Source organism: Suncus etruscus, chromosome 14 (genome assembly GCF_024139225.1).
Source record: "Suncus etruscus isolate mSunEtr1 chromosome 14, mSunEtr1.pri.cur, whole genome shotgun sequence".
Taxonomy (NCBI): Eukaryota; Metazoa; Chordata; class Mammalia; order Eulipotyphla; family Soricidae; genus Suncus; species Suncus etruscus.
Genome location: NC_064861.1, coordinates 24831633 through 24857514, shown reverse-complemented (window position 1 = coordinate 24857514; position 25882 = coordinate 24831633). Strand labels below are relative to the sequence as shown.

The window sequence follows — 25882 nt, the reverse complement described above, 5'->3', positions numbered from 1 at the left end:
ACTCCTGGAGGTGCTGGGGTACCATATGGGATGGTAGGGATTAAACCTGGGTCGGCCATGTGCACAAGTGCCCCACTGTACTTTTGTTCTGGCCCCTAAAATGGATTTTTATTTATTTGTTTGTTTATTTATTTATTTATTTGGATCTTGGGCCATACCTGGTGACACTCAGGTGTGACTCCTGCTATGTGCTCAGAAATCGCTCCTGACTTAGCAGATCATATGGGGTGCTGGGGGAGCGAACCGTAGTTTGTCCTACGTCAGCTGAGTGCAAGGCAAATGCCCTACTGTTGCACTACCACTTCGGCCCCTAAAATGAATATTTTTGTTGTTGATTTTTTGGGTCACACCCAGCGACATTTGAGTTATTCTTGGCTCTGCACTCAGAAATCACTCCTGGCAGGCTTGGGAGACCATATGGGATGCCAGGTTTGAATCTGGTTTGGCTGCAGGAAAGGCAAACCACCCTATCCGCTGTGCCCTAAAATGGATTTTGAGGTAGGGGTTGGGTCACACCAGTTGCACATAGGTTATTCCTGGTTCTGCTATCAGAAATTGCTCTTGGCAGGCTCAGGGGACAATATGGGATGCTGGAAATTGAACCGGGGTCCTTCTGGGGTTGAATGCATGCAAAGCAAATGCCTTCCCCACTGTGCTATCATTCTGGTCTCTAAAATAGATTTTTAAATGTTTGTGTTCCATTTATTAAGCATTCTTGTGGAATGTTTGCGAGAAAGCCAAACTCATAAGTTTTTGTTTTCATTTCTTTTTATTTTGTTATTGTTTGTTTTTGTTTTGGGACCACACCTTTCGTTAATCAAGAGTTATTCCTGGCTCTGGACTCAGAAATTATTCCTGTTAAGGTACTAGGGATTTGGCTGCATGTGCCCTATCTTCTGTACTTTTGTTCTGATCCCTTTGTTTCATTTCTAAGTAAATAATTTATTCTAGAGATTATGGTAGCAAATGTAATTTGTTTTAAAATATTTTTTGTGGGGCCAGAGAGATAGCATGGAGGTAAGTCGTTTGCCTTTCATGCAGAGGGTCGGTGGTTCGAATCCTGGCATCCCATATGGTTCCCTGAGCACTGCTGGGTGTGACCCAAAAACCAAAAACAACAACAAAAAAATGTAATTGATAAATTTAGAATTTTGGTGTTTTTTTTTGTTTTGTTTTTTTTTTTTTTTTTTGACCATATCCAGTTTTACTCAAGGCTTCCTCCTGGTTCTGTGCTCAGGGATCAGTTGCTTATTTAGGGGACCATATGGAGTTCTAGGGATCAAACCTGTGTGCAAGACAAGTGCCCTACGTGCTGTACTAGCTCATACTATTACCCGTAATAATTTAAGTTATGGGGTTACATCCTAAATATTTTTGGCAATATTATACTAGTAGAATTAGAAATTATGTATGTCTGGGACTGAAAAGATAGCACAGCGGTTGGGCGTTTGCCTTGCATGCAGCCAATTCAGGACAGATGGTAGTTCAAATCCTGTCATCCCATATGGTCTCCTGTGCCTGCCAGGAGTGATTTCTGAGTACAGAGCCAAGAGTAACTTCTGAGCACCACAGTGTATGACCCAAAAACAAAACAAAACAAAAACATGACTAATACTTTAAAGAACTTATTTTAAAAACTGGGATTTGGTTCAGGTGATAGATCATATACTTTTCTGTGTGAAGCACTGAGTTTGATCACTGGTACCACAATCTTCCAAATTTAATATAATTATTTCTTAGTACATTGTAAAATATAAAAATATAGCTGTTTGCTAATGTGCGAAAACATTTCACCGGGACCAGAGAATGACTCAGGTTGGGCAACCTTGTATGCCTGGAGCCCAGAGTCAGTCTTATGCCAGAAAACTTCACAGGTGAGGCCTCCTTGTAATTAGGCCAAGGCTTTTTTTTTCCATTTTCCCCATATTTTGCCTATGCAAACAGTGGTGATTGCCACTCTCACACCGTTACTACTGTATTTTTATTTAACACTTATCCTTTAAGAAAGAAACAAGGGCCCGGAGAGATAGCTCAGCGGCGTTTGCCTTGCAAGCAGCCGATCCAGGACCAAAGGTGGTTGGTTCGAATCCCGGTGTCCCATATGGTCCCCCGTGCCTGCCAGGAGCTATTTCTGAGTAGACAGCCAGGAGTAACCCCTGAGCACCGCCGGGTGTGGCCCAAAAACCAAAAAAAAAAAAAAAAAAAAAAAAAAAAGAAAGAAACAAAAACAGCTTACTAAACTTAAAAAAAAAAAACTGTAGTAAAATGCCTGCCTCGAATACAGTCAGGGTATGGGAAAGAGGGAGGGGGGCATTGGTGGTGGGAATGTTGCACTGGTAAAGGGAGGGTGTTCTGTTTTTGACTGAAACTCAACTACAATCATGTTTGTAATCATGGTGCTTAAATAAAGAATTTAAATTAAAGAAATATAGCTGTTTTCGTATTTGCATTGCATTTCTGGCTTAGTTGACATACATGAATATTTGCAAAGATATAATATAAATTTTGTTTTACTATACAATATCTGTCTCTTTATAGTTAATACAATTCAATGTTAGAGGCCCCTGAGTCTTTCTGCATTAGCTACTTGATTGTTTTGTTTTCAGTCGAAGTCTGGCAGAAGCTTGTTCAGATGGAGATGTAAATGCTGTTCGTAAATTACTAGATGAAGGCAGAAGTGTAAATGAACATACAGAAGAAGGAGAAAGCCTTCTGTGTTTGGCTTGTTCAGCAGGATATTACGAATTAGCACAAGTAAGACAAAATAATCTTTAGTTATTAAAATTGTTGAGTTTAAATTATGTCACTAATAAAATAAAGTTAGAATACAGTATCTTTTCTTTAAAGCACTAAGTATAATGGAAACCTGGTTTATTTTGTTAGTCCATTTTCTGCTACTTAAAATTTGTTTTGTGTAAGAAATATAGAAATAGTAATATTTGCAGTAGTTAGATAAATTAGTAGGTAATGAAAATTATTAATTTACATTTAATTTCACCTATATGACTAATTTTGGACCCTTTTTCCTATTACTGGGAAATAGTCACATATTTACCTCTTACATTCTCTCTCATGGATATAGGTTTTTTCCTCTTTTTTTCCCCCCCCTTTTTGTTGTTGTTGGGAGAACATTTTGGGGCCGTACCTGGTGGTGCTCAGGGCTTACTCCTAACTCTGCACTCTACACTCTACACTCTGCACTTCTGAGGTGTTTGTGGGGGTCCATATTGGGTGCTGGGATTGAATCCAGATTGGCTGTGTGCAAATCGCATACCTGCCACATACCTACTGCATAGTACCTGTGTACTATTGCTCTGGCCCCAGTTTTACTTTCCTTATTAGTAATCCCAAATATAACACTTAGACATTTTATACTATTTTTTTTTTTTTACATTTTATAAAGATTCGTCAATGGTATTGTACAATATAGCATCTAACCTAGTATCTTAAGCAGAGGACATTGGCATATTTTTTCTGAAAGTGATTTAAAATTTTTTTCCTTAATGTGCTCTCAAGTAATAACTTAAGATATGATATATTTTAGAAATAGTATTAATAGTAAGAATTGACAGTGTCTATATGTATCTTAAAGGTTTTGCTCGCTATGCATGCTAATGTTGAAGATCGAGGGAATAAAGGAGATATAACTCCCTTAATGGCAGCATCCAGTGGAGGTTACTTAGATATTGTGAAATTATTACTTCTTCATGATGCTGATGTCAATTCCCAGTCTGCTACAGGTACGTAGAAATTGATGTGTTGGTTGGACAATAAATCAACAGAATTGTAATTTATAAGATAAAAAAAATTGAGTCACTGGTCTGAGAGATAGTAACTCACCTACATTCTGCTGCTTCAGGTTTGATCCTTGGACCTGCATATGTTACCCTACATACTGCCAAGTGTAGTAATCCTTGATCACAGAGCTAGGAGTAATTCCTGAGCACTGCTGTGTATGATCTCATGCACACACACACCCCTAAACATTTAATTCCACTGGAAAATCACTTGTAAATGTAAAATTAATTTTTAGAATACTATGTAAACTTGGGTCTAGAGAGATAGTGTGTAGGGCTTTGCCTTATATTTGGCCTACCCAGTTTTAATTCCTGGCATCCCATATAGTCCCCTAAGCCCTTTAGGAGTAACCCTTGAGCACCACCTGGTGTGGATCCTCCTCATTTTACCTCCATCCCCCTAAAAGAATACTAAGTAAACTACAGATCTATGTTAATAAGTTTTTTGTTTTGTTTTGTTTTGTTTTGTTTTTGGTTTTTGGGCCACACCTGGTGACGCTCAGGGGTTACTCCTGGCTATGCGCTCAGAAGTCGCTCCTGGCTTGGGGGACCATATGGGAAACCGGGGGATCGAACTGCGGTCCATCCAAGGCTAGCGCAGGCAAGGCAGGCACCTTACCTCTAGCGCCACCACCCGGCCCCATTAATAAGTTTTTTAAAAAAATCCTTGAAACACACTTATATCCTACTTGTTCAAAATTGACAGGTTTTGTTTGTTTGTTGGTTTGTTTGTTTTTGGGTCACACTCAGCAGTACTCAGGGGTTATTCCTGGCTTTATGTTCAGCAATTTCTCCCGACTGGCTGGTACAGGGGAACCATATGGGATGCCGAGATTCGAACCACCATCGGTCCTGGGTTGACTTCGTGCAATACAAACGCCTTACCGCTGTGCTATCTCTACAGTCCCTGACAGTTTTTCTTTTGAAGATAGATTTTTGTTTTGTTTTGTTTTGTTTTGTTTTGTGGGGCCACACCCATTTGATGCTCAGGGCTTACTCCTGGCTAAGCGCACAGAAATTGTCCCTGGCTTGGGGATTTGGGGGGACCATATGGGACACCGGGGGATCGAACCATGGTCCTTCCTTGGCTAGTGCTTGCAAGGCAGACACCTTACCTCTAGCGCCACCTCACCAGCCCCTGAAGATAGATTTTTCAGGCAGGGGTAGGACAGGAACGGGATTTTACAAGGAAGTGCTTAGACACAGTCTCTGGCTTTGTCAGAGTGATCCCTGATAGTGTTGGAATCCAAGGTGAGCCACATTGCAAGGCAAACACCTTACTTCCTTTGTAGAGTCAAAATTTTGAACTGTGTATGTAACTTCCTTATAGAGTGATGTATATTAAAAAATTAGGGCCCGGAGAGATAGCACAACGGTGTTTGCCTTGCAAGCAGCCGATCCAGAACCAAAGGTGGTTGGTTCGAATCCCCGTGTCCCATATGGTCCCCCGTGCCTGCCAGGAGCTATTTCTGAGCAGACAGTCAGGAGTAACCCCTGAGCACCACCCGGTGTGGCCCAAAAACCAAAAAAAAAAAAAAAAAAAAAAAAAATTAAATGTAGCTCCCTTTATTTTAGGTTGTTTATAGATTTAGTTGGAAGTGTTTTATATTGTATAGAATATAAAATATCCTATTTTATAGAATATCTATATTTTATACTGAGTATTCTAAATTTTTATTAATAATATATTCTGTTCTAATTAATGCCAGCTTGAAACTACTTTGTTTATTTGACTCCCACAGTTATTGATAAGACAGTTGGTCATGTCATGTATATATAAATGTATATACCTCTAATATGTATAGATATAGTTTAATGCTATTTACATACTTGTTGAGTCAATACTCAACAAAGACATTGCTGCCAATAAAAACATCTTGCTCAGTTTGGAACATTATTGGCAGACATCCAATTCCATGGATTTAAAGTTGGTTTAGCACCAAAATTCTAACATTATGTTAAGATACTTATTTCTCTTTCATTTCTTCTTTGATCCATTGGTTATGAGTTTTTCAGTTTGCTTCCAGTTGCTGTTCCATGCCATTGTGGAAAAGTTACTTGATATGGTTCAATCTTGAACTTACTAACATGTGTTCTAAATTGTGATCAGCCCTAGAAAATGCTACATATGCACTTGATAAAATTTGTTTCTGCTGTTAATAGAATGTTTTGTATAAGAATTCAGACGAGTTAATGAAAGCACAGATACAATATCACAAAGAGAAAATGACATAACATTAGGAATAAGTAGAGGCTTAAGGTCCTGAGGTAGTCTTTTCATTACCTTTCTGAGAAGCTAACTCATGGGGAACGCTGAGATCCTTTCAAATCTGAGAGAAGAAAACATTTAGATCAGCTTGATTTCTAATTAACTTTTTTGATTAGGGGCCATACTCAGCAGTGCTCAGGGACTACTAGAGTAAGTACCGATTTTTGTGTTTAGAGATCATTCTTGGTGGAACTTGGAGGCCATATGGTGTGCCAGGGATTGAACCTGGGTCGACCACATGAAAGGCAGCACCTTACATTCTATACTCTTTCCAGCCCCAACTTAATTGTATAACAAGTTGTATTTATTGTTTTTAGTTTCAGAGCTTATAAATAAAGGTTCTCAGGTTCAATGTTCTAGACAACAACGGGAAGCTTTAGCTGATTGTTATTGCTATATGTCATAGATTAACATATGTAGTCAACTTAGTCTTAACAATAACACATACTATAAATAGAGAAAGCAGATTAGTAACAGTTTTATTTGTTTTTGCTTTTTTGGATGGTCCTCCAAGTGGTGCTGAGGAAGTCTATGTGCATGAGGGGGAACAAACAGGCCATGTCAAGCCAGGAATTGAGCAGGGGTTAGACCCATGCAAAGAAAAGCATGAACCTTAATCATTTTGCCTATATATTTTGATTTGATGAAAATCTTTTACATTTTAATTTGTTTTTTGGGTCACACCTGGCAATGCTTAGGGGTTACTCCTGGCTCTGCGCTGAGAAATCATTCCTGGCATGGGGACCATTTGGGATGCCAGGAGTCGAACTGGGTCTGCCTGGGATTTTTCGCATGCAAGGCCAATGCCCTTACCGCTTTGCTATCGCTCTGGCTCCAAGAAGGTTCTTCTAACCCTTACCGCTATGCACTACAAAATAGAAATGTTGAGATGATAGTTCTAATGTTTCTTTTTTTTAATATTTTAAATTTTTTCCTAATGTTTCATATAAGGAAATTGTAGAGGTATCTAGAACATGAGCATGATTATAATTGTATCTTGTGATAATTTTGTGTTTCTTTATCTTTGCTAGGAAACACTGCACTAACATATGCCTGTGCTGGAGGATTTGTTGACATTGTGAAAGTGCTACTCAATGAAGGAGCAAATATAGAAGATCATAATGAAAATGGACATACCCCGTTAATGGAAGCTGCTAGTGCAGGCCATGTGGAAGTTGCAAGAGTTCTTCTAGATCATGGGGCAGGCATCAACACTCATTCTAATGAATTCAAAGAAAGTGCTCTTACACTTGCATGCTACAAAGGTATTCAATGTATAGTTTCCTTCATAGCCACTTGAAATATTTGTCTTGCTTATGTTTCCCTTGTCTTTTAAAATGATCTAGCTTGCAAGAAAATATATAGAAAATTGATTTTAGCCTTTATTTTTCTATAATATAGTTTTAGTTTAGTTCAGAGTTATTCAGTTAACTGTGAACTCATCCAAAACTCAGATTTTGAGGGTTTTTATTATTAATTTCTTTTATATTTTTCCAATCTTTAAAAAATACTACACACTGAAATAATCACACTTCATACAAAATGTATGAAAAATGCAGAATGGCATAAAGAAAAGTAATTTGTTTTATAATAACAAGCAATGGCACTAAATAAAGACATAAAACATAAACATTTTAATATATTTCTTACAATGTATTTTTAAATACACTTAATATATATATATAAATATATATATATATATATACTAATACTATAGTTAACTTATTTATCAGTACCTCACGAGCATTTTCCCATCTTAATAGTCAGTATTTTAGTTAAGACAGATTTGACTGCAATTATTGCTATTAATCTAATGGCTTGAACAAAAAAACTGTTTCACTAAAAAGTAGCCCATTGTAGGCTATTTAAGACTAGTATGGCAGTTTGTTTCATTGTCATTTAGATCTCAGAATTCAGTTTTTTCTATTTTACCTTCCTATGACGTGATTTCTACCTTGACTAACAAAAATCTGTTCAACTAATCCAGGTTGAACTGGATTAAGACAAAATAAGGAGTGAAATGCCTTCCAGTTTGATACTGTCCTTGTAAGGAAATTATCCTATAAGTTCTGCTTTATAAGCATACCCCATCCCCATACATTTCATTGACTACATATAATGGTAAAAAAAAGGCTGGGAAATGTAGTCTGGTCATTAGGCATGTTGCCATTAAGATAAAATTAGAGTTCTTTTAGTAAAGGAAGTCTGAGAAAATAGATATTCTGTAGAGAGCCAGCAGTCCCAAATACAGCAAGCGGATGCCTATATTGTTGGACACTTTGAATTGTTCCCTTAATTTCACAATAATTAAAAACACTGTGATAACGTCCTTGTGCAGACATTTTTGCCTAATCTCTGATTATTTCCTTAGGATAAATTCCTGGAAGTGGAATTGCTGGGTCAAAGGGTATGGACATTTTTAAGGCTTTTGATATATACTGGCAAATTGCCTTCTAGAAAGGTTGAACCAATTTACACTCCCATCAGCAATGTTTGAGAGTGTCCTTTACCCCACCTACACCCTCACCAACACCTGGGTATTATCATTCTCTTTAATATTTGCCATTTTTATAGTAAAAAATGGTGTTTTTTTATTTGCATTTGTTTAATAGGAAGGGATTAATATTTTACATTAGTATTGTTTGCATTTTTAACCATTTCATGTCCTTCATTTTTCTATTGGAGTGTTTGCCATTTTCTTATTGGTTACTAAGGCTTTTTATAGAGAGTTGAAATTGTTTTGAATGGAGTCTTTTGTGTCTGCTCATTGCCACAGTGTTCATCTGTGTTATTTCAAAGCTGTTTTTCTGTAGAAAGATTCTAATATAATTTCCCAGAGTTCTGTTTGATTATTGTGTCTTGTTTTGATTGTTTATATAGAGCAAATAGAAGAATAAATGTTATGCTTTACTTGGGTGTTTTGGAGTTATCAGACATCAAACCTAAATAGAAAATAATATGAATTTCATTGTTGGCTCTATAATACATGCTTTTATTAATATGTGCAACTTAAGTTATGGTTTTAAGATATTTAAAAGAGATATTCCCTATTTTAACAGGTAGGCAAAAAATAGTTTTTTAGAAATACATTTTTAAATTGTATGTGTATTTTCTTTTTAAAGGCCATTTGGATATGGTTCGCTTTCTTCTTGATGCTGGTGCAGACCAAGAGCACAAAACTGATGAGATGCACACTGCTTTAATGGAGGCTTGCATGGTAATTTATATTTTAAATTTATTTTTTGTTGCTATTGTTGGGAGTATGTATTTGCAATGATGGAGAGCTAGGAGTAACATGAGTGCCACCAGGTGTGACCCAAAAACCAAAAGAAAAAAAATTGTACTCACGATTTTATTGCAGGAGAAGGTCATGTATTTAGGACTTGGGAGATAATTATCTTGGACTTTATTGTATGAAGGTTCTTTTATATTATCAGGAAAGAAGTATTACAGTGTTTAAATTTTGATAAATGTATCAATTTTGGGGTCGGCCGTGTGCAAGGCAAACACTACCTGCTGTTTTTTTGTTCTGGGCCTCACAAAAAATCTTTTTTTTTTTTTTGGTTTTTGGGCCACACCCATTTGACGCTCAGGGGTTACTCCTGGCTATGCGCTCAGAAATTGCTCCTGGCTTGGGGGAAACCATATGGGACACTGGGGATCGAACCGCCAGTCCTACGCTAGTGCTTGCAAGGCAGACACCTTACCTCTAGTGCCACCTCTCCAGCCCCCCAATTTTTTTTTTTTTTTTTTTTGTGGTTTTTGGGTCACACCCGGCAGTGCTCAGGGGTTTTTCCTGGCTCTGTGCTCAGAAACTGTTCCTGGCAGGCATGGGGGACCATCTGGGACGCCGGGATTCGAACCGATGACCTTCTGCATGAAAGGTAAACACCTTACCTCCATGCCATCTCTCCGTCCCCCCCCCAAAAATGTTTTTAATTAAAATTTTGTAGTGGAGGGGCCGGAGAGATAGCATGGAGGTAAGGTGTTTGCCTTGCGTGCAGAAGGATGGTGGTTCGAATCCCGGCATCCCATTTGGTCCCCCAACTGCCAGGAGCGATTTCTGAGCGTGGAGCCAGGAGTAACCCCTGAGCTCTGCTGGGTGTGACCCAAACACAAAAACAAAAAAATTTTTTTGTAGTGGAGCCAGAGTAATAGCATAGTGATAGGGCATTTGCCATCCACACTGTCGATTGAGGATGGACCTGGTTTAGTCTCAGCATCCCATATGGTGCCCCAAGCCTGCCAGGAGCTTTCTGAGCACAGAGCAGGAGTAACCCCTGAGTGCTGCCAGGTGTAGTCCAAAAAATAGTCCTCAAAAAAATTGAAGTGGGGGCCCGGAGAGATAGCACAGCGGCGTTTGCCTTGCAAGCAGCCGAACCAGGACCAAAGGTGGTTGGTTCGAATCCCGGTGTCCCATATGGTCCCCCGTGCCTGCCAGGAGCTATTTCTGAGCAGACAGCCAGGAGTAACCCCTGAGCACCGCTGGGTGTGACCCAAACACCAAAAAAAAAGAAAAAAAAATTGAAGTGGGAGCTGAAGAGACAGTATAGCTGATAAAGCATCTTGTTCATAGCCAATTTCAGCATATCATATGGTCACCCTAGCACCTTCAGGATTGGTTCTTAAATACAGAGTCAGGAATAGTTTCTGAAAATTGTCTGTTGTGGCCCAAAAACAAAAAAAATTTTTTGAAGTAAAGAATTTGAAATTAATGGAACTTTTTATTATTATTATGGTGGTAGAGGCATCGAATGGATACATCTTCAATGTGTTTGGTTTGTTTTGGGTCCACACCTGGCAATGCTAAGAGTTTACTACTGGCTTTGCACTTAGGAATCACTCCTGGCCAGGTTCAGGGGACCATTTGGGATACAGAGACCAAACTTGAATCAGCCATGTGCAAATAAAGCACTCTACTTGCTGTACTATCACTCCTAGAATATTGGTTTGCATTTTGGTTTAGGGCCACATCAAGTGGTACTCAGGGGTTACTCCTGGCTCTGCATTTAGGGGTCATCAAGGCTCGAGAGGCCCATTGTTATGCTGGTTGATTAAACCGGAGTCATCTGTGTACCAGACAAATGCTGCTCTGTTGCTCTGGCCCCAGAGTGCTTGGGTTATTTCTAGCTCTATGCTCAGAAATTACTCCTGGCAGACTTGGGGGAGTGATATGGGATGCCAGGGATTGAGCCCAGGTCAAATGGGGGCTCAATGGGCAAATTGGGCAAATGCCCTACCTGCTGAGTTATCACTCTGGCCCCAGAATTTTTATTTTTAACTGTTGTATTATCTATATAGATGGACCCATAAAACTTTATTTATGGATGAAATTTTATTATAAAATTATTTGCCTTATTGCAACAAGCTAGCAACAAAGAAAAATATATGGCAATATCAGTCCCCAGGAGTTGACATAATCCTTGGTGACATAATCCCAAGTGGTATTGATTTCACAAAATTTGTTGTGCTATCTTTTTGCTAAGGTTTTCTTTCTAATAGTTATTTTTAATATTAAATAATTTTATTTGTGGAATGGAAATTGGGAGGCAGTTGTAGATGGTTTGACAGAAAACAAACTAGTAACACTATTGGTTTCCCCTTTAATACCAAAATTTGGCTAAATTTTGTGTTTCAGTTCAGTTAAATACTAGGAAGAGCTTTGTTATGAGAGCAACCTGTTATGCCTTAGCAGGATGTTTCCTGCTTGGTAAATTTGCAGCCATCATTTTCTCAACATATCTAAACTGTGGAGACCACCCAGGTCTTGAGATCAGTATTAGGAGGGTGATCTCCCACATCTCTTAAAAAATAAAATAAAAAAGGTACTCTTGATAACTGCTTTCTTATAGTATGTTTTTCAGTAACAGATGAGTGTTGGTACCTGGGAGTGGTCCAGTCAGGTTGAGGGTGATGGCATCAGTTTCAGACCCATCTGTTTCAACCCATAGTGCTGTATTTAGAAACAGGTCTACACTCCAGCAGACCCTGTGAACTCCCCAGGTCCAAGGTGGGTCCAGAACCCAGTTTTGCTACAATTGTTGGCCAGGTCGGGTCCCTGAACTCACCATGAGCACCTGCTGCTGCACCCTACAGAGTAGCATAATTGAAAAGCTGCTCTAATACAGTTCTTGCTCTTACACACCTAGGGGCCGGAGAGATAGCATGGAGGTAGGGTGTTTGCCTTGCATGCAGAAGGACAGTGTGGTTTGAATCCAATTACCCCATATGGTCCCCCGAGCCTGCCAGGAGTGATTTCTGAGCGTAGAGCCAGGAGTAGCCCCTGAGTGTTGCCAAGTGTGACCCCAAAACCAAAAACAACCCCAAACCATAAAACCTAGTAGCAAAGTATGACATGGCAATAATAGTATATGCATGAATTATTATGAGGTATTATTAACTATGGCTCTGGTTGTTTTATTGTTGTTTAATTTGGTGACACCGGGCTGTTGCAGGGGTTGCTCCTATCTCTGCCCTCAGAAATCACTCCTGGCAGGCTCAGGGAACCATATGGGATGCCAGGGATTGAACTCGGGTAAGCCACATGCAAGACAAACGTCCTACTCCCTATGCTATTGCTCTTGCTCCTTTGATAGTTTTTTTTTTGTGTGTGTGTGTGTGTGTGTGTGGTTTTTGGGTCACACCCGGCAGTGCTCAGGGGTTATTTCTGGCTCCAGGCTCAGAAATTGCTCCTGGCAGGCACGGGGGACCATATGGGATGCCGGGATTTGAACCGATGACCTCCTGCATGAAAGGCAAACGCCTTACCTCCATGCTATCTCTCCGGCCCAATAGGTTTTTTTTAACATCAATGAATATAGAAAATAAAAATGATTTAGAATTGTAACTGTAACATATCTGTTGGCAAAATTGAGTTTCTTTAAACTAGGGTAAATAATTTTTGTGATGAGGTTATTATATATACATTAATATTTTTTTTTACTTATGCTAAAATTTTATTAAATGAAAAGATGAAATGGGAAAGGATAATGATCAAAAATTGTCCTCCTAATTAGACAGCATATAACATTACAAATCTCTAAGTTAGTTTACAAACATAGATTGATAAAAATGTAAATGAGGTTTTTCTGTCTTCACTGCAGAATAATTTAATGTGGACAAGCACAGGGTAAGGTAACATTTATTTTTAGAAACTCATTTGAATAATGTCTATTTTGTGAATTATACTGACTGAAAATTTCCAGAAATAAAATGGAAGTAAAGCAGAGAGCCTGATCTTACATTTTCACAGTTTAGTTGGCGGAGAAAGACAGTTTCTACATTGAATATACAGAGAAACAAATACCTGATCATGTATAATTAACCAACCATATTCATAATGTACAGCATGTTTGTCTTTCTAAAGCACTTAGAGAAATGCTTATCCTAAAACAACTACATCAAGTTAGAAGATCAGATAATGTCCTTGTTTTTTATGTGGGAAAAAATTGAAGGACAGCTCTGTGTTTTTTCAATAGGCTACTGAAGTGTTATGGTTACAATAAACTGTCCTGACTCTTGGACACACTGAGGTAAAAACTTTCCCAGGGACTCCTGAGACTATCTTCAAAAACCATATTTTTTGTTCTAGAACAATGGATCTCTAAACATATTTAAAGCAATGCAATTTGAGGGATGGAGAGATAGTAGGGAGGGTAGGGCATTTGCCTTGAATGCAATGTGTCTGACAGGTGTTCAATTCCAGCCAAGCCCCCAAGGAGTGATCCCTGATCTCAGGACCAGGAGTGTGGCTTATAAATAAAAATAATGCAAAATTTTGCTTGTAGTTATAATGAAGTAGTTTTCAGCAGAAAACAACTAGAAAACAACTAGAAAACTTAGATAAAACAAATCACATAAATAAAAGATTAGTGATAATGCATGGAGAATTTCTAAAACAACCATTCCTGTTTGGAAAAAAATTCTTGAAAGGCTTCAGTCAATAGATGACATCTGTTTCTTTTTTCTTTTTTTTTTTTTTCCTTAGAACTTCTCTGATTTGAGCTTGAGAAGTGAGACCTGAGAATTTGGAATTTACCACTTATAGAAAGGGCTACTGCTAAATCTATAAGTTCTTTTTTAGAAAGGTGTCTAAGAAAATAATGGAATAGAAAACTGAAATCAGATAGATGGACATAGGTCAGATTTCTTTGCAGTAATTTCTCTAAAAATATAAAAATGTGACTCAGAAAGCTTAAAAGCTAAGAAGAAAGTCTGCACAAAGCAGAGGAAAGTTTTCAACAATATTGCCATGCTCAGACATAAACATCATAGTACAGGGGATGGAGCAATAGCACAGCAACATTAATATTTTTAATGCAATATATATTTTTAATATAATTTAAACATTTAAATATATGGACATTTATTTTACAAGTTCTGTTCATAGGGCCTGTAATATTTGGTGAGCTAGTTCTTTGTTTGTTTGTTTTGGGGCCACACCCAGTGACTATGCATGCACTCAGAAATAGCTCCTGGCTTGGGGGACCATATGGGATGCTGGGGGATCGAACTGAGGTCAGTCCTAGGTCGGTTCATGAAAGGCAAATGCCCTACCGCTTGTGCCACCGCTCCAGCCCCATAGTGAGCTAGTTTTTATCAAGTATGCCGTGGTGGCTCAGTGACTCTGTGGCTCAAAGCCTCGCTGGTTCAATGCCAGATCGAAAGCATGTTGTTCTGGCTGGGCCTCCAGTGCTGGAGACTAGGGCAATCCCAAAACAATGGGAAGGATGTGTGGTACTGGGGATTGAACCTAATAGGATATGTTCTTGTACTGTCTTCTAAGCCCTGAGATTTTATTTTATTTTGTTTTGTTTTGTTTTGGTGGGGGGGGGGTCACACCCGGCAATGCTCATGGGTTACTCCTGGCTCTATGCTCAGAAATTTCTCCTGGCAGGCTCGGGGGACCATATGGGATGCCAGGATTCGAATCACCGTCCTTCTGCATGCAAGGCAAACGTCCTACCTCCATGCTATCTCTTCGGCCCCCAAACCCTGAGATTATTTTAAAGAAGTTTTTGGACTGTATTTCAATATTTTTGTTTTTGGTCTCACAATGTGCAGTGCTCAGGGATTGCTCCTTACAGGCTCAGGGAGATCAGATGGGAGCCCAGGGATTGAACCTGGATTAGCCATGTACAAGCTAAATGTCTTATCTGCTCTGGCTCTATATCTCAATTTTTTTTTTTTGGTTTTTGGGCCACACCTGTTTGATGCTTAGGGGTTACTCCTGTTACTCCTGGCTAAGCGCTCTGAAATTGCCTCTGGCTTGGGGGGACCATACGGGATGCAGGGGGATTGAACTGTGGTCTGTCCTATGCTAGCGCTTGCAAGGCAGACACCTAATCTCTAGCGCCACCTTCCCCGGCCCCTACATCTCAATTTTTTTTTTATGGACTTGATAATTCTATACATCTAAAGTTTCATTTCCATTTTACCCCCTTCTTTCTTTTGTCTCTTTTTAGTCTGTCTTCTACTTAAAAAGAAAAAATTCTCAAAATGGGTCCTGAAATAGGTGGGGTCCTCTTCTCTCATAGGTGGCTGACCCTGTTCAATTCCAACCTCTACATATTGTCCCCTCGCACTGACAAGAGTGATTCCTGAAGCACAAAGCCAGAAGTAAACTCTGAGAACCATCCAGTTTGACTCTACAATAAAAATCTCAAAACATAGTAACAGAAGTTTTTTCTTATTTTCTTTATTTTGAAAATCTGCAGGATGGACATGTAGAGGTAGCACGTTTGCTTTTGGACAGTGGTGCTCAAGTAAACATGCCTGCTGATTCATTTGAGTCTCCATTAACACTAGCGGCCTGTGGAGGACATGTTGAATTGGCAGCTCTTCTGATTGAAAGGGGAGCAAATCTTGAAGAAGTTAATGATGAAGGTTACACTCCTTTGATGGAAGCTGCTCGAGAAGGACATGAAGAGATGGTGGCACTACTCTTAGCACAAGGTAGTTTTATTTTAATTAAAAAAACCTAATCTCAAAAAAAAAAACCTAATCTCTACTTTTTCAGTATCATGAGAAATTTATTACTACTGAAATATTTTTGAATGAATTATCAAAATTGTAATAAGAGCCCAATAAGTAGAATAGATTGAGAGGATTAACACAATTCAGAGCAGTTAATATTTTCTTATGTCACTGACAAAATAATTACATCATATATTTTTGCCTTTTCTTCTTTTATACTAGGAGCAAATATAAATGCCCAAACTGAAGAAACCCAAGAAACCGCTCTTACTTTGGCTTGCTGTGGAGGGTTCTCTGAAGTTGCAGACTTCCTGATTAAAGCTGGAGCCGATATAGAGCTTGGCTGCTCTACACCTCTGATGGAGGCATCTCAGGAGGGACACCTGGAGTTGGTTAAATATTTACTGACTGCTGGTATGATTTTTACAGTGTTTTTTTAGGGGCCAAGGAAATTATGTAGGATTTAATGACATATGCCTGTATTATACATAAAACCTGAGTTTGTTCCTAGCATCCCAGATCTCTGCCTAACACCACCAGGTGTGACTTGGCATGTCTAAACATGAATATCATCACATTGGCAGACCCTATATTGAGTAATCAGGCTCACTTGGCTAAGTGTCCCTGGTCTCCTGAATATTGCTTGGGAAGTCTCAAAAAAAAGTATTGTAGAACCAGAAAGAGATCAATGGGTTTGTGTTTGTTTGTTTGTTTTTGGGCCACACCTGCAGCACTTGTGTTACTCCTGGCAGGCTTGGGAGACCATATGGGATGCCGGGATTGAACCTGGATCTATCCTGGATCAGTAGACTACAAGGCAAACACCATATGGCTGTTCCATTGGTCTGGTCTTGGGTCTATGTTTTGTTTTGTTTTGTTTTGTTTTGTTTTGGTTTGGTTTTTGGTTTTTGGGCCACACCCAGCGGTGCTCAGGGGTTACTCCTGGCTGTGTGCTCAGAAATAGCTCCTGGCAGGCACAGGGGGACCATATAGAACACTGGGATTCGAACCAACCACCTTTGGTCCTGGATCGGCTGCTTGCAAGGCAAACGCCGCTGTGCTATCTCTCCGGGCCCAGGGTCTGTTTTTTTTTTTTTTTTTTGGTTTTTGGGTCACACCCTGTGATGCTCAGGGGTTACTCCTGGCTATGCGCTCAGAAGTTGCTCCTGGCTTCTTAGGGGACCATATGGGACGCCGGGGGATCGAACTGCGGTCCGTCCTAGGCTAGCGCAGGCAAGGCAGGCACCTTACCTCCAGCGCCACCGCCCGGCCCCAGGGTCTATGTTTTTAATGGAGGAAGCTTGGTTTCAATTCCTGAGAACCACCTGAGCATGATAGGGTGTAACCTTAAAATAAACAAATAAAAATTGCTTTTAACAGGGAGTGATGGGTTGTATCTGAGACATAATTCAAAGGGCTAGAGTGCATGAGTAAAGCTCAGGTTTGTTTCTCTGTACTGTATAGTCCTTTGACTGCAAAGAAAGTACCAAGCTTGCAGTCCATATCTAGCAGTACTTGAGGACCATGCTTTGCCATATCCCTAAAATTTTTTTTCTAATAATTACTATTTTAGAATATGGTTGACAATCAGTTGTGCTCCGGGCATACTCCTGGCTCTGTATTTGGGGCTCAGTCATGGCCATGCTCTGTTGACCATATATAGTACCAGAATATAGAATTGGGGTCAGACCCATACAAGACAGGTACTTTATCATCTGTACTGTTTCTCCAACCCCTCTACCTTAATTAAAAAATAATCTTGGGGCCAGAGCGATAGCACAGATCTGCCCCCGTCTAGGTTTTATTTTTATGGGGGCGGGGGTCACAACCGACAGTGCTCGGGTTACTCTTGACTCTTTGCTCAAAAATTGCTTCTGGCAGGCAAGGGAGATTATATGGGAAGCTAGGATTTGAACCACCATCCGTCCTGGATCAGCTGTGTGCAAGGCAAATGCCCTACTCTGTTTCTCTCAGGCCCCTTTGTTTTTTATTCTTATTTTTAGATAATATAAAGCTATAAAAAGAAACCTTCCCATATCAACTATTTTGTTATTCTTTGGAATCATATGAGAACGGTAGTATAAATATTTGATTTTTCCCCATTGCCATTTTCCAAAGTGAATTAGTATTTAGTGTTCTGTAGCAGTAACCAGCAAAATGGGGTTTTCTTTGTTTTGATTTGGACATCATTTTATTTTTGTTTGTTTTTAGGCCACAGCTGGTGGCACTCAGGGGTTACTCTTGGCTCTGTGCTCAGAAATCACTCATAGCAGGCTTGGGGAACCATATGGAATACCGGGAATTGAACCCTGGTTCAACCTGGGTAGGCTGCGTGCAAAGCAAATTCCTTGTTGCTGTGCTATCTATCTCTATGGTCCCTTGATAGAGTTTTTAAAAGCTGGGATTATTTGGCTAATAAATATAGCTTCTACTTCCTTTTGATGTAATTGTTTTAGAGTTCCTGTTAGCTAGCTTCCTTTCTAATAGATATTTCAAAATGTTTTAGGCACTTTGCAAATGCTGCCCAGTCATTTCAAATCTCTTAATTCCTGGGACTAGAGAGACAGTATTGTGGGTACAGCATTTGCCTTGCATACAATCAACCTTGATGTGATATCTGAGCACTGCTAAGTGTGGCCTACACCCCCCATCTCTAACTCCTGCTATATGTATTCCTATGGCTTGATACCTGACAAAAAATTAAAATAAAAACAAGCAAGTTTTAATTCCATTTAGTAGGAAATAGTACTTGCAGATTACAATGTAAGATAGAAATGTTATTTATGCTTGATTTGTCATTGTATATAGTCCTTTTCAGTTAGTACTTATTTTGTTTTACTTTTATTTTTGGGCTACACTTGGTGGTTCTTAGAAGTTACTCATTGCCCTCCCTCCCTCTCTCCCTCCTTCCCTCTTTCGGCTTTTGGGTCATACCCAGTGGCATTCGGGAGTTAATCCTGGATCTGTGCTCAAAATTTGTTCCTGGCAGGCACGAGGAACCATACAGGATGCTGGGATTCAAATGACCATCAGTCCTGGACCAGCTGCGTGCAAGGCAACCGCCCTACCACCATGCTATTTCTCTGGCCCTATGCCCCCTCTTTTTTTTTTGGTCTTTGGTTTTTGGGCCACACCTGGTAGCACTCAGGGGTTACTTCTGCCTATGTGCTTAGAAATAGCTCCAGGCTTGGGGGGACCATATGTGACACCGGGGGTCGAAACACGGTCCTTCCTAGGCTAGCGCATGCAAGGCAGATGCCTTACCTCTAGCAACACAACTCCGGCCCCCATGACCTCTCTATTTCTTCGTAAATATCTCACAGAGGCAGATTTCTGTGTTTAGAATTATTTCAACATGGTTCTTTCCATACGACTAAAAACATTTTGGGGCCGGAGTTATAGCACAGAAGTAGTGCATTTGCCTTGCACACAGACAACCCAGGATGGATGTGGGTTCGATCCCCAGCATGGCATATGGTCCCCTGAGCCTGCCAGGAGTGATTTCTGAGTGCAGAGCCAGCAGTAACCCCTGAGTGCCGCTGGGTGTGGTCCCAAAACAAACACAAAATAGATTAAAAGCATTTTAACAAGCATGATTAAAGGAAAGTTAAAATAATGAAAATAGGGGCCGGGCGGTGGCGCTAGAGGTAAGGTGCCTGCCTTGCCTGCGCTAGCCTTGGATGGACTGCGGTTTGATCCCCCGGTTTCCCATATGGTCCCCCAAGCCAGGAGCGATTTCTGAGCGCATAGCCAGGAGTAACCCCTGAGCGTCACGGGTGTGGCCCAAAAACAAAACAAACAAACAAACAAACAAACAAATAATGAAAATACTGGCCTAGAATGAACCATGATTCTATCCCCCAGCGTTTCATATGGTCCTCCAAGCCAGGAGTGATTTCTGAGCACAAAGCCAGGAGTAACCCCTGAGCGCCTCCAGGTGTGACCAAAAAGAAAAGAAAAGAAAATAGCCGGAGCGGTGGCACAGCAGTAAGGCATTTGCCTTGTATGCGGCTTGATGGACTCCGGTTTGAATCCTAGCATCCCATATGGTCCCCTGAGCCTGCCAGGAGTGATTTCTGAGCACAAAGCCAGGAGTAACTCCTGAGCACCACTGGTTGTGACCCCAAAACCAAAAAATAAATAAATAAAATAAAATAATGAAAATATATTCTACTACTTTAATATTTTAAGTCTATCAATTTTATCATAAGTGCAACATTAAATTCTCTGATATGATATTACAGTTCACAAAGTAAATGTAAAGTTCTGTTTGTTTTGCTAGGTGCTAATGTCCATGCTACAACAGCAACTGGAGACACAGCCTTAACCTATGCATGTGAAAATGGACATACGGATGTTGCAGATGTTTTACTTCAAGCCGGTGCTGATTTAGTAAGATACTTTAAATTTCAAATACTTGGTATAAGTACAGATATCCAGTGCTTATCTAAAATATAAAACTTGTTTGGCTACTTGTTGCATTTAGGGCGTAAGTGTTCTTTTCCTAAGCAAATTTGTTTCTTCTCTCCCCTACCCCATTTCATACTCCTGTGCTTTTATATATATAAATAACTGCTCTTTTTCAAATATATAAAGTCAAGATACTGAGAGTAACCTTTTAAGTCATTTGAGTAAGTTGTTTCTTTAATTAGACTTTAAAAACAAATCTTAATTTATTGTGCCTGTTTTTCTTATAGTATGTCTCCTTGCTTTTAAAATCTCAAATTGGATGCTGTAATACAACTATGGGAATTTTAAAATAATACTCCACTTAAAGATGTATGCTTCTTAATGAAATGTGTGCTTTGACTAATTTTTGTTTGTGAAGGTTCTTCCAGAATTTGCCTCTATTTCTATACAATCATTGTCAGGCATTTAACAGCTATAATGTAGAGAATTAACTGTTAGTTTTAATTATATATAAAAATATATAGTATATATAATTACAGAATTAACTATTAGTTTTAATTATCTAGGAAAATGACCTTTATAATCTCTTCTAATGGGAGATACTCACAAATATCTGAGAATATTGTTGAAAAAGTTACTGACTGAAATACCTAGTATGATTATACTACTATTTATTATTTCTGTGGATACTTTTGTAATAATATTCTTCATGCTAGCATTATAGTAGATAATCCTTGTAATGGTTTTCACTACTTGGCACTTGCCTCATTAGGTAGACATTTTGAGAAGTGTACCTTACCTTTTGTTTAAAAATTTTATCAAAAAAATTTTTTATCTAAAGGACTGGAGCACAGTGGGTAAGGTATTGTTTTAATATGCTGGAATCCATTTCCTGCACCCCATATAGTTGAGAGTACACAGAACAAAACAGAATTATGTCAGAGCCAGGAAGCCCTCAACAGGGCTGGAGCTCATGTTTTGGGGTTTTTTGCTTGTTTTTTTTTTTTTTTTTTTTTTTTTTTTTTTGAGGCCAAACTCGGTGGTGTTAAAGAGTTACTCCAGGCTCTGTGCTCAGAAATTGCTCCTGCAGCGCTGGAGAGATAGCAAATTGGTAGGGTGTTTGCCTTGCACGTAGACGATCCAGGACAGATGTTGGTTTGAATCCTGGCATCCTATATGGTCCCCTGTGCCTGCCAGGAGTGATTTCTGAGTGCACAGCCAGGAGTAACCCCTAAATGCCACCGGGTGTGACCCAATAACAAACAAACAAAAAGAAATCGTTGGGGCCAGAGCAGTAGCACAGCAGTAGGGCATTAGACTTGCACACAGCTAATCTAGGATGGACCTTGTTTCCATCCCCTGGCATCCATATGGTTCCCTGAGCCTGTCAGGAGCTAATGCATTGGACAAATAATTTAAATCTTCTTAGGTTGCTCTTCTTCCTCTTTATCCTCTTGATTTTTCATTTATTACTGTTGTTATTGTTGGCTCAGGATATTGTTGATCATAGCATTTATGCATTTATTATATGTTGGATTTTTGAGGGATATATGGGTGCTCAAGGATTATTCCTTACTCTGAAATCAAGAGTCATTCCTTGTTCACTTTGACTTGGTGGAATGCCTGGATCTTTTGCTTGCAAAACCATTGCTCTACCTGCTCAGGCCTCACATTTATTTTTTTAACCTTTTAATTAAAATTGAAACAAGTTTTAGGACCAGCAAGATAGTTACAATGAGTAGTAACACTTGCACTGATTTGGATTCAAGTTCCTGGCATCACCCGTGTTCCCCATATCTCACCAGGTGTGATACTTGAGCACAGAGCTAGTAGTAAGTACTGCAGACTGACAGATTTGGCTCCACAACATTATACAATAAATTCAAACACTTTCTTACTGAGAAGAAAATTGAATTTGTCATAGCGAGCTATCACTGATTTTTATCGTTAAAATAAATTAAGCTCTTGGATCTTTGTTGCTTTATTTGTACTGTCCTCCACTGAAATAAAATTTATTGGGCATTTTTCTCAAATAGTGAAGGTAATTTAAACTGGTGATTTAGTGTTAAAGAGATAGTACAAGGGTTAAGCAAGCAGTCTACCCTGTTTTGCTCTCCTAGTGTAGTCCCCAGCATTATATAGAATTAGTTCCCCTGAGCACTGCTGCATGTGGCCTCAGTATGTCTCCCTAATGAAGATTTAGATACATTGGACACACTACTTCAGATACATTGGACACTCTGCTTTATATTCCTAATCTTTTTCTTTGAAGTTGATTTTATTTTCTTTATAATTTTAAAATTATTATTTATGTTAAATCTTAATTTAGTGAAATAGAAATGTGGTTTAGGTTTTCTATTACATTTTATTTATTTATTTATTTATTTATTTATTTATTTAGGTTTTTGGGTCACACCTGGAAGCACTCAGGGGTTACTCATGGCTCTGCACTCAGAAGTCGCTCCTGTCTGGCTCGGGAGACTATATGGGATGCCAGAATTTGAACCAGGGTCTATCCTTTGTTGGCTGCGTGCAAGCAAATGCTTTACCGCTGTGCTATCGCTCCAGCCCCACTATTTCTTTGTTTGTTTGTTTGTTTTTGGGGTCACATCCGGCAATGCTCAGAGGTCACTCTTGGCTCTGCACTCAGAAATCGCTCCTGGCAGGCTAAGGTGACCATATGGGATACCAGGATTTGAACCACTGCCTCTCCTGGATCAGCTGCGTGCAAGGCACGAGTGCTATCTCTCCAGCCCCCGCTATTTCTTTTTTTGTTTTGTTTTTGTTTTTCGGCCACACCTGGTGACACTCATGGATTACTCCTGGCTATGCGCTCAGAAATCGCTCCTGGCTTGGGGGACTATATAGGACTGCAGGGATAGAACCGCAGTCCATCCTAGGCTAGCGCACGCAAGGCAGACACCTTACTGCTTGCCACCACTCCTGTCCCCGCTATTACATTTTTTAAAAAAAGTCAAAGCCATCTATTTGTGTGTTCTACGAGGCATTTCTATATATCGGTGTATGTTGTATGTGTGTGTATATACATACATCTTATATATGTGGTTTGTACGTCCTATTTTGTGCTAAGGATTGGAACCCGGAATCTCATACTTGTGAAATAAGTACTTGACCATGAGCTAGCTTTTTCTTGTCCTCTCTTTAAAAATATAAATGGATTATTCTACAGTTCTGTAATTATTTTTAGTTCTTTTGTATCAGTTCCTAATGATTACACATTTTTTAATAGGTGAAGTTTCTTTATAATAGTCACTTATTCATATATATCTGGATCGTTACACTGTTGGTTTTGGGGGGAGTGTTGGGTCATACATGGCAGTGCTCAGAAGTAACCACAACTAGGTTGGACTTACTTAAGACAAGCACTTTAATTCTTGTACCATTTTTCTGGCCCTGGACTGTTATAATTGTTATAGTTTTAAAATATTAAAAATTATGGTATACTAAGTATTATTAAGAATATTTACATGGGGGGCTGGGAAGGTGGCGCTAGAGGTAAGATGTCTGCCTTGCAAGTGCTAGCATAGGACGGACCGAGGTTCGATCCCCCAGTGTCCCATATGGTCTCCACAAGCCAGGGTCGTTTCTGAGCGCGTAGCCAGGAGTAACCCCTGAGCATCAAACGGGTGTGGCCCAAAAACCAAAACAAAACAAAACAAAAAAAATTTTACATGGGGCCGGAGAGATAGCATGGAGGTAAGGCATTTGCCTTTCATGCAGAAGGTCATTGGTTCGAATCCTGGCATCTATGTGGTCCCCCAAGCCTCCCAGGAGTGATTTCTGAGCATAGAGCCAGGAGTAACCCCTGAGCCCTGCCGGGTGTGACCCAAAAACCAAAAAAAAAAAAAAAAAGAATTTTTACATGGGGCCAGAGAGTTGGCACAGAGGTAGGGCTTTTGCCTTACATGCAGCCAACCTGGGAGGGACCCAGTTTGATTCCTGGCATTCCATATGGTCCCTCAGACTGCCAGGGAAGATTTCTGAGTGCAGGGTCAGGAATGACCCCTGAGCACTGCTGGGTGTGGCCCAAGAACCAATCAATAAAGTTAAAAAAATGTTTACCTATTTTTGCAATTTTTTGGAATGTATAGATATATGGATAGCATCCTAGAATGAAATTGTTAATTACTAGAGGTTCCACATCTACTACTATTAAATGCTGAACCAGTCAATATTTCTATTAACAGGTCCAGACAGATAGCACAGTGATAAGGCGCTTGCCTTGCCCGAAGCTTACCCATGACAGAATGTGGTTCGAATCGCGGCATTCCATATGGTCCCCCAAGCCTGCCAGGAGAGATTTCTGAGCTCAGAGTCAGGAGTGCTCACAGCCTGAGTGTTGTTGGGTGTGACCCCCCACCCCTCCCAAAAAACCAATGTTTTTTTTCTATTAACAACTGAGATCTCTTAATTCCCCATATTTTCACTAATGTTAGTTAAGTTTCTCTTTTGAATGGTTCATTGTCTAATCTTTTATTATCATACTCCTTTATTATATTCTTACATAATAATATTTATTTATGTATTTTTGGTTTTGGGGCCATACCCGGTGACACTTGGATTACTCCTGGCTCTGTGCTCAGAAATCACCTTTAGCAGGCTCAGGGGACAATATGGGATGCCAGGAATTAAACCCAGGTCTGTCCTGGGTTGACCACGTGCAAGGCAAATGTCCTACCACCATGCTATCTTCCTGGCCTGAGAGGTTTTCTGTTTGTTTGTTTGTTTGTTTGTTTGTTTTTTAATATTGGGCGAGAGCATACAGTAAGTAGGGTATTTTCCTTGCACTCAGCCTACACAGGTTCAATTCCTAGCACCACATAGAGTTTCCCAAGTCCTTCCTGGAGTAAGCCCTGATTAACATTTCCACCAAAAAATAAAAGAATACCCTCTACCAAATAGCCCTCAGAGCAGGTTACTAAATTGCTCCCTAAGCTCTGCTGAACTATATAAAACGATAAAATTAATTTCCTTTATTAGGTTTGATTTCTAGATTATTTATGCATCATTTAACAATACAAATCTTGAAATTAATCTTTATCAAAAACATTTTAATAAGAAATAGTATCTGTTGAGTTCATCCTTTTGGTCTTCTATAACTTTTGCTTGTTAGTTTACTCAGGGCTTTCTCCTGGATCTTGCTTATGCTCAATCCTGGTTGGGCTTGGGGGATCATATGGGATTCCTGAGATTCCAGCCCCCTATATCACTTTTATAAAAATAATGCTTTTTAAATCCTGGGTTTCTGAAATTTACTCACCTTTTTACTGGCTGCTAAGCTTTTGAAATTATTTTTATGATAGTACCAAAATTGTTTTTTGCTTTTTCTTTTTCTGTACCAAAATTGTTTTATAGATCCAGTGCTGCTTGCACCATTTAACCACCAGGATATCTATTAGGACAGGGGTGG

General features: G+C 39.5%; 1 protein-coding gene across 1 annotated transcript in view; it reads left to right on the top strand.

Annotated features, from left to right (window-relative positions):
- The window catches only part of ANKHD1 (ankyrin repeat and KH domain containing 1), a 147275-nt gene that overhangs the window by 40221 nt on the left and 81172 nt on the right, over positions 1-25882 (top strand). The window contains 7 exon segments of the mRNA XM_049787352.1: positions 2607-2754; positions 3593-3740; positions 7098-7331; positions 9189-9283; positions 15783-16020; positions 16264-16455; positions 20324-20433. Coding sequence (XP_049643309.1) covers positions 2607-2754; positions 3593-3740; positions 7098-7331; positions 9189-9283; positions 15783-16020; positions 16264-16455; positions 20324-20433 — 1165 coding nt within the window.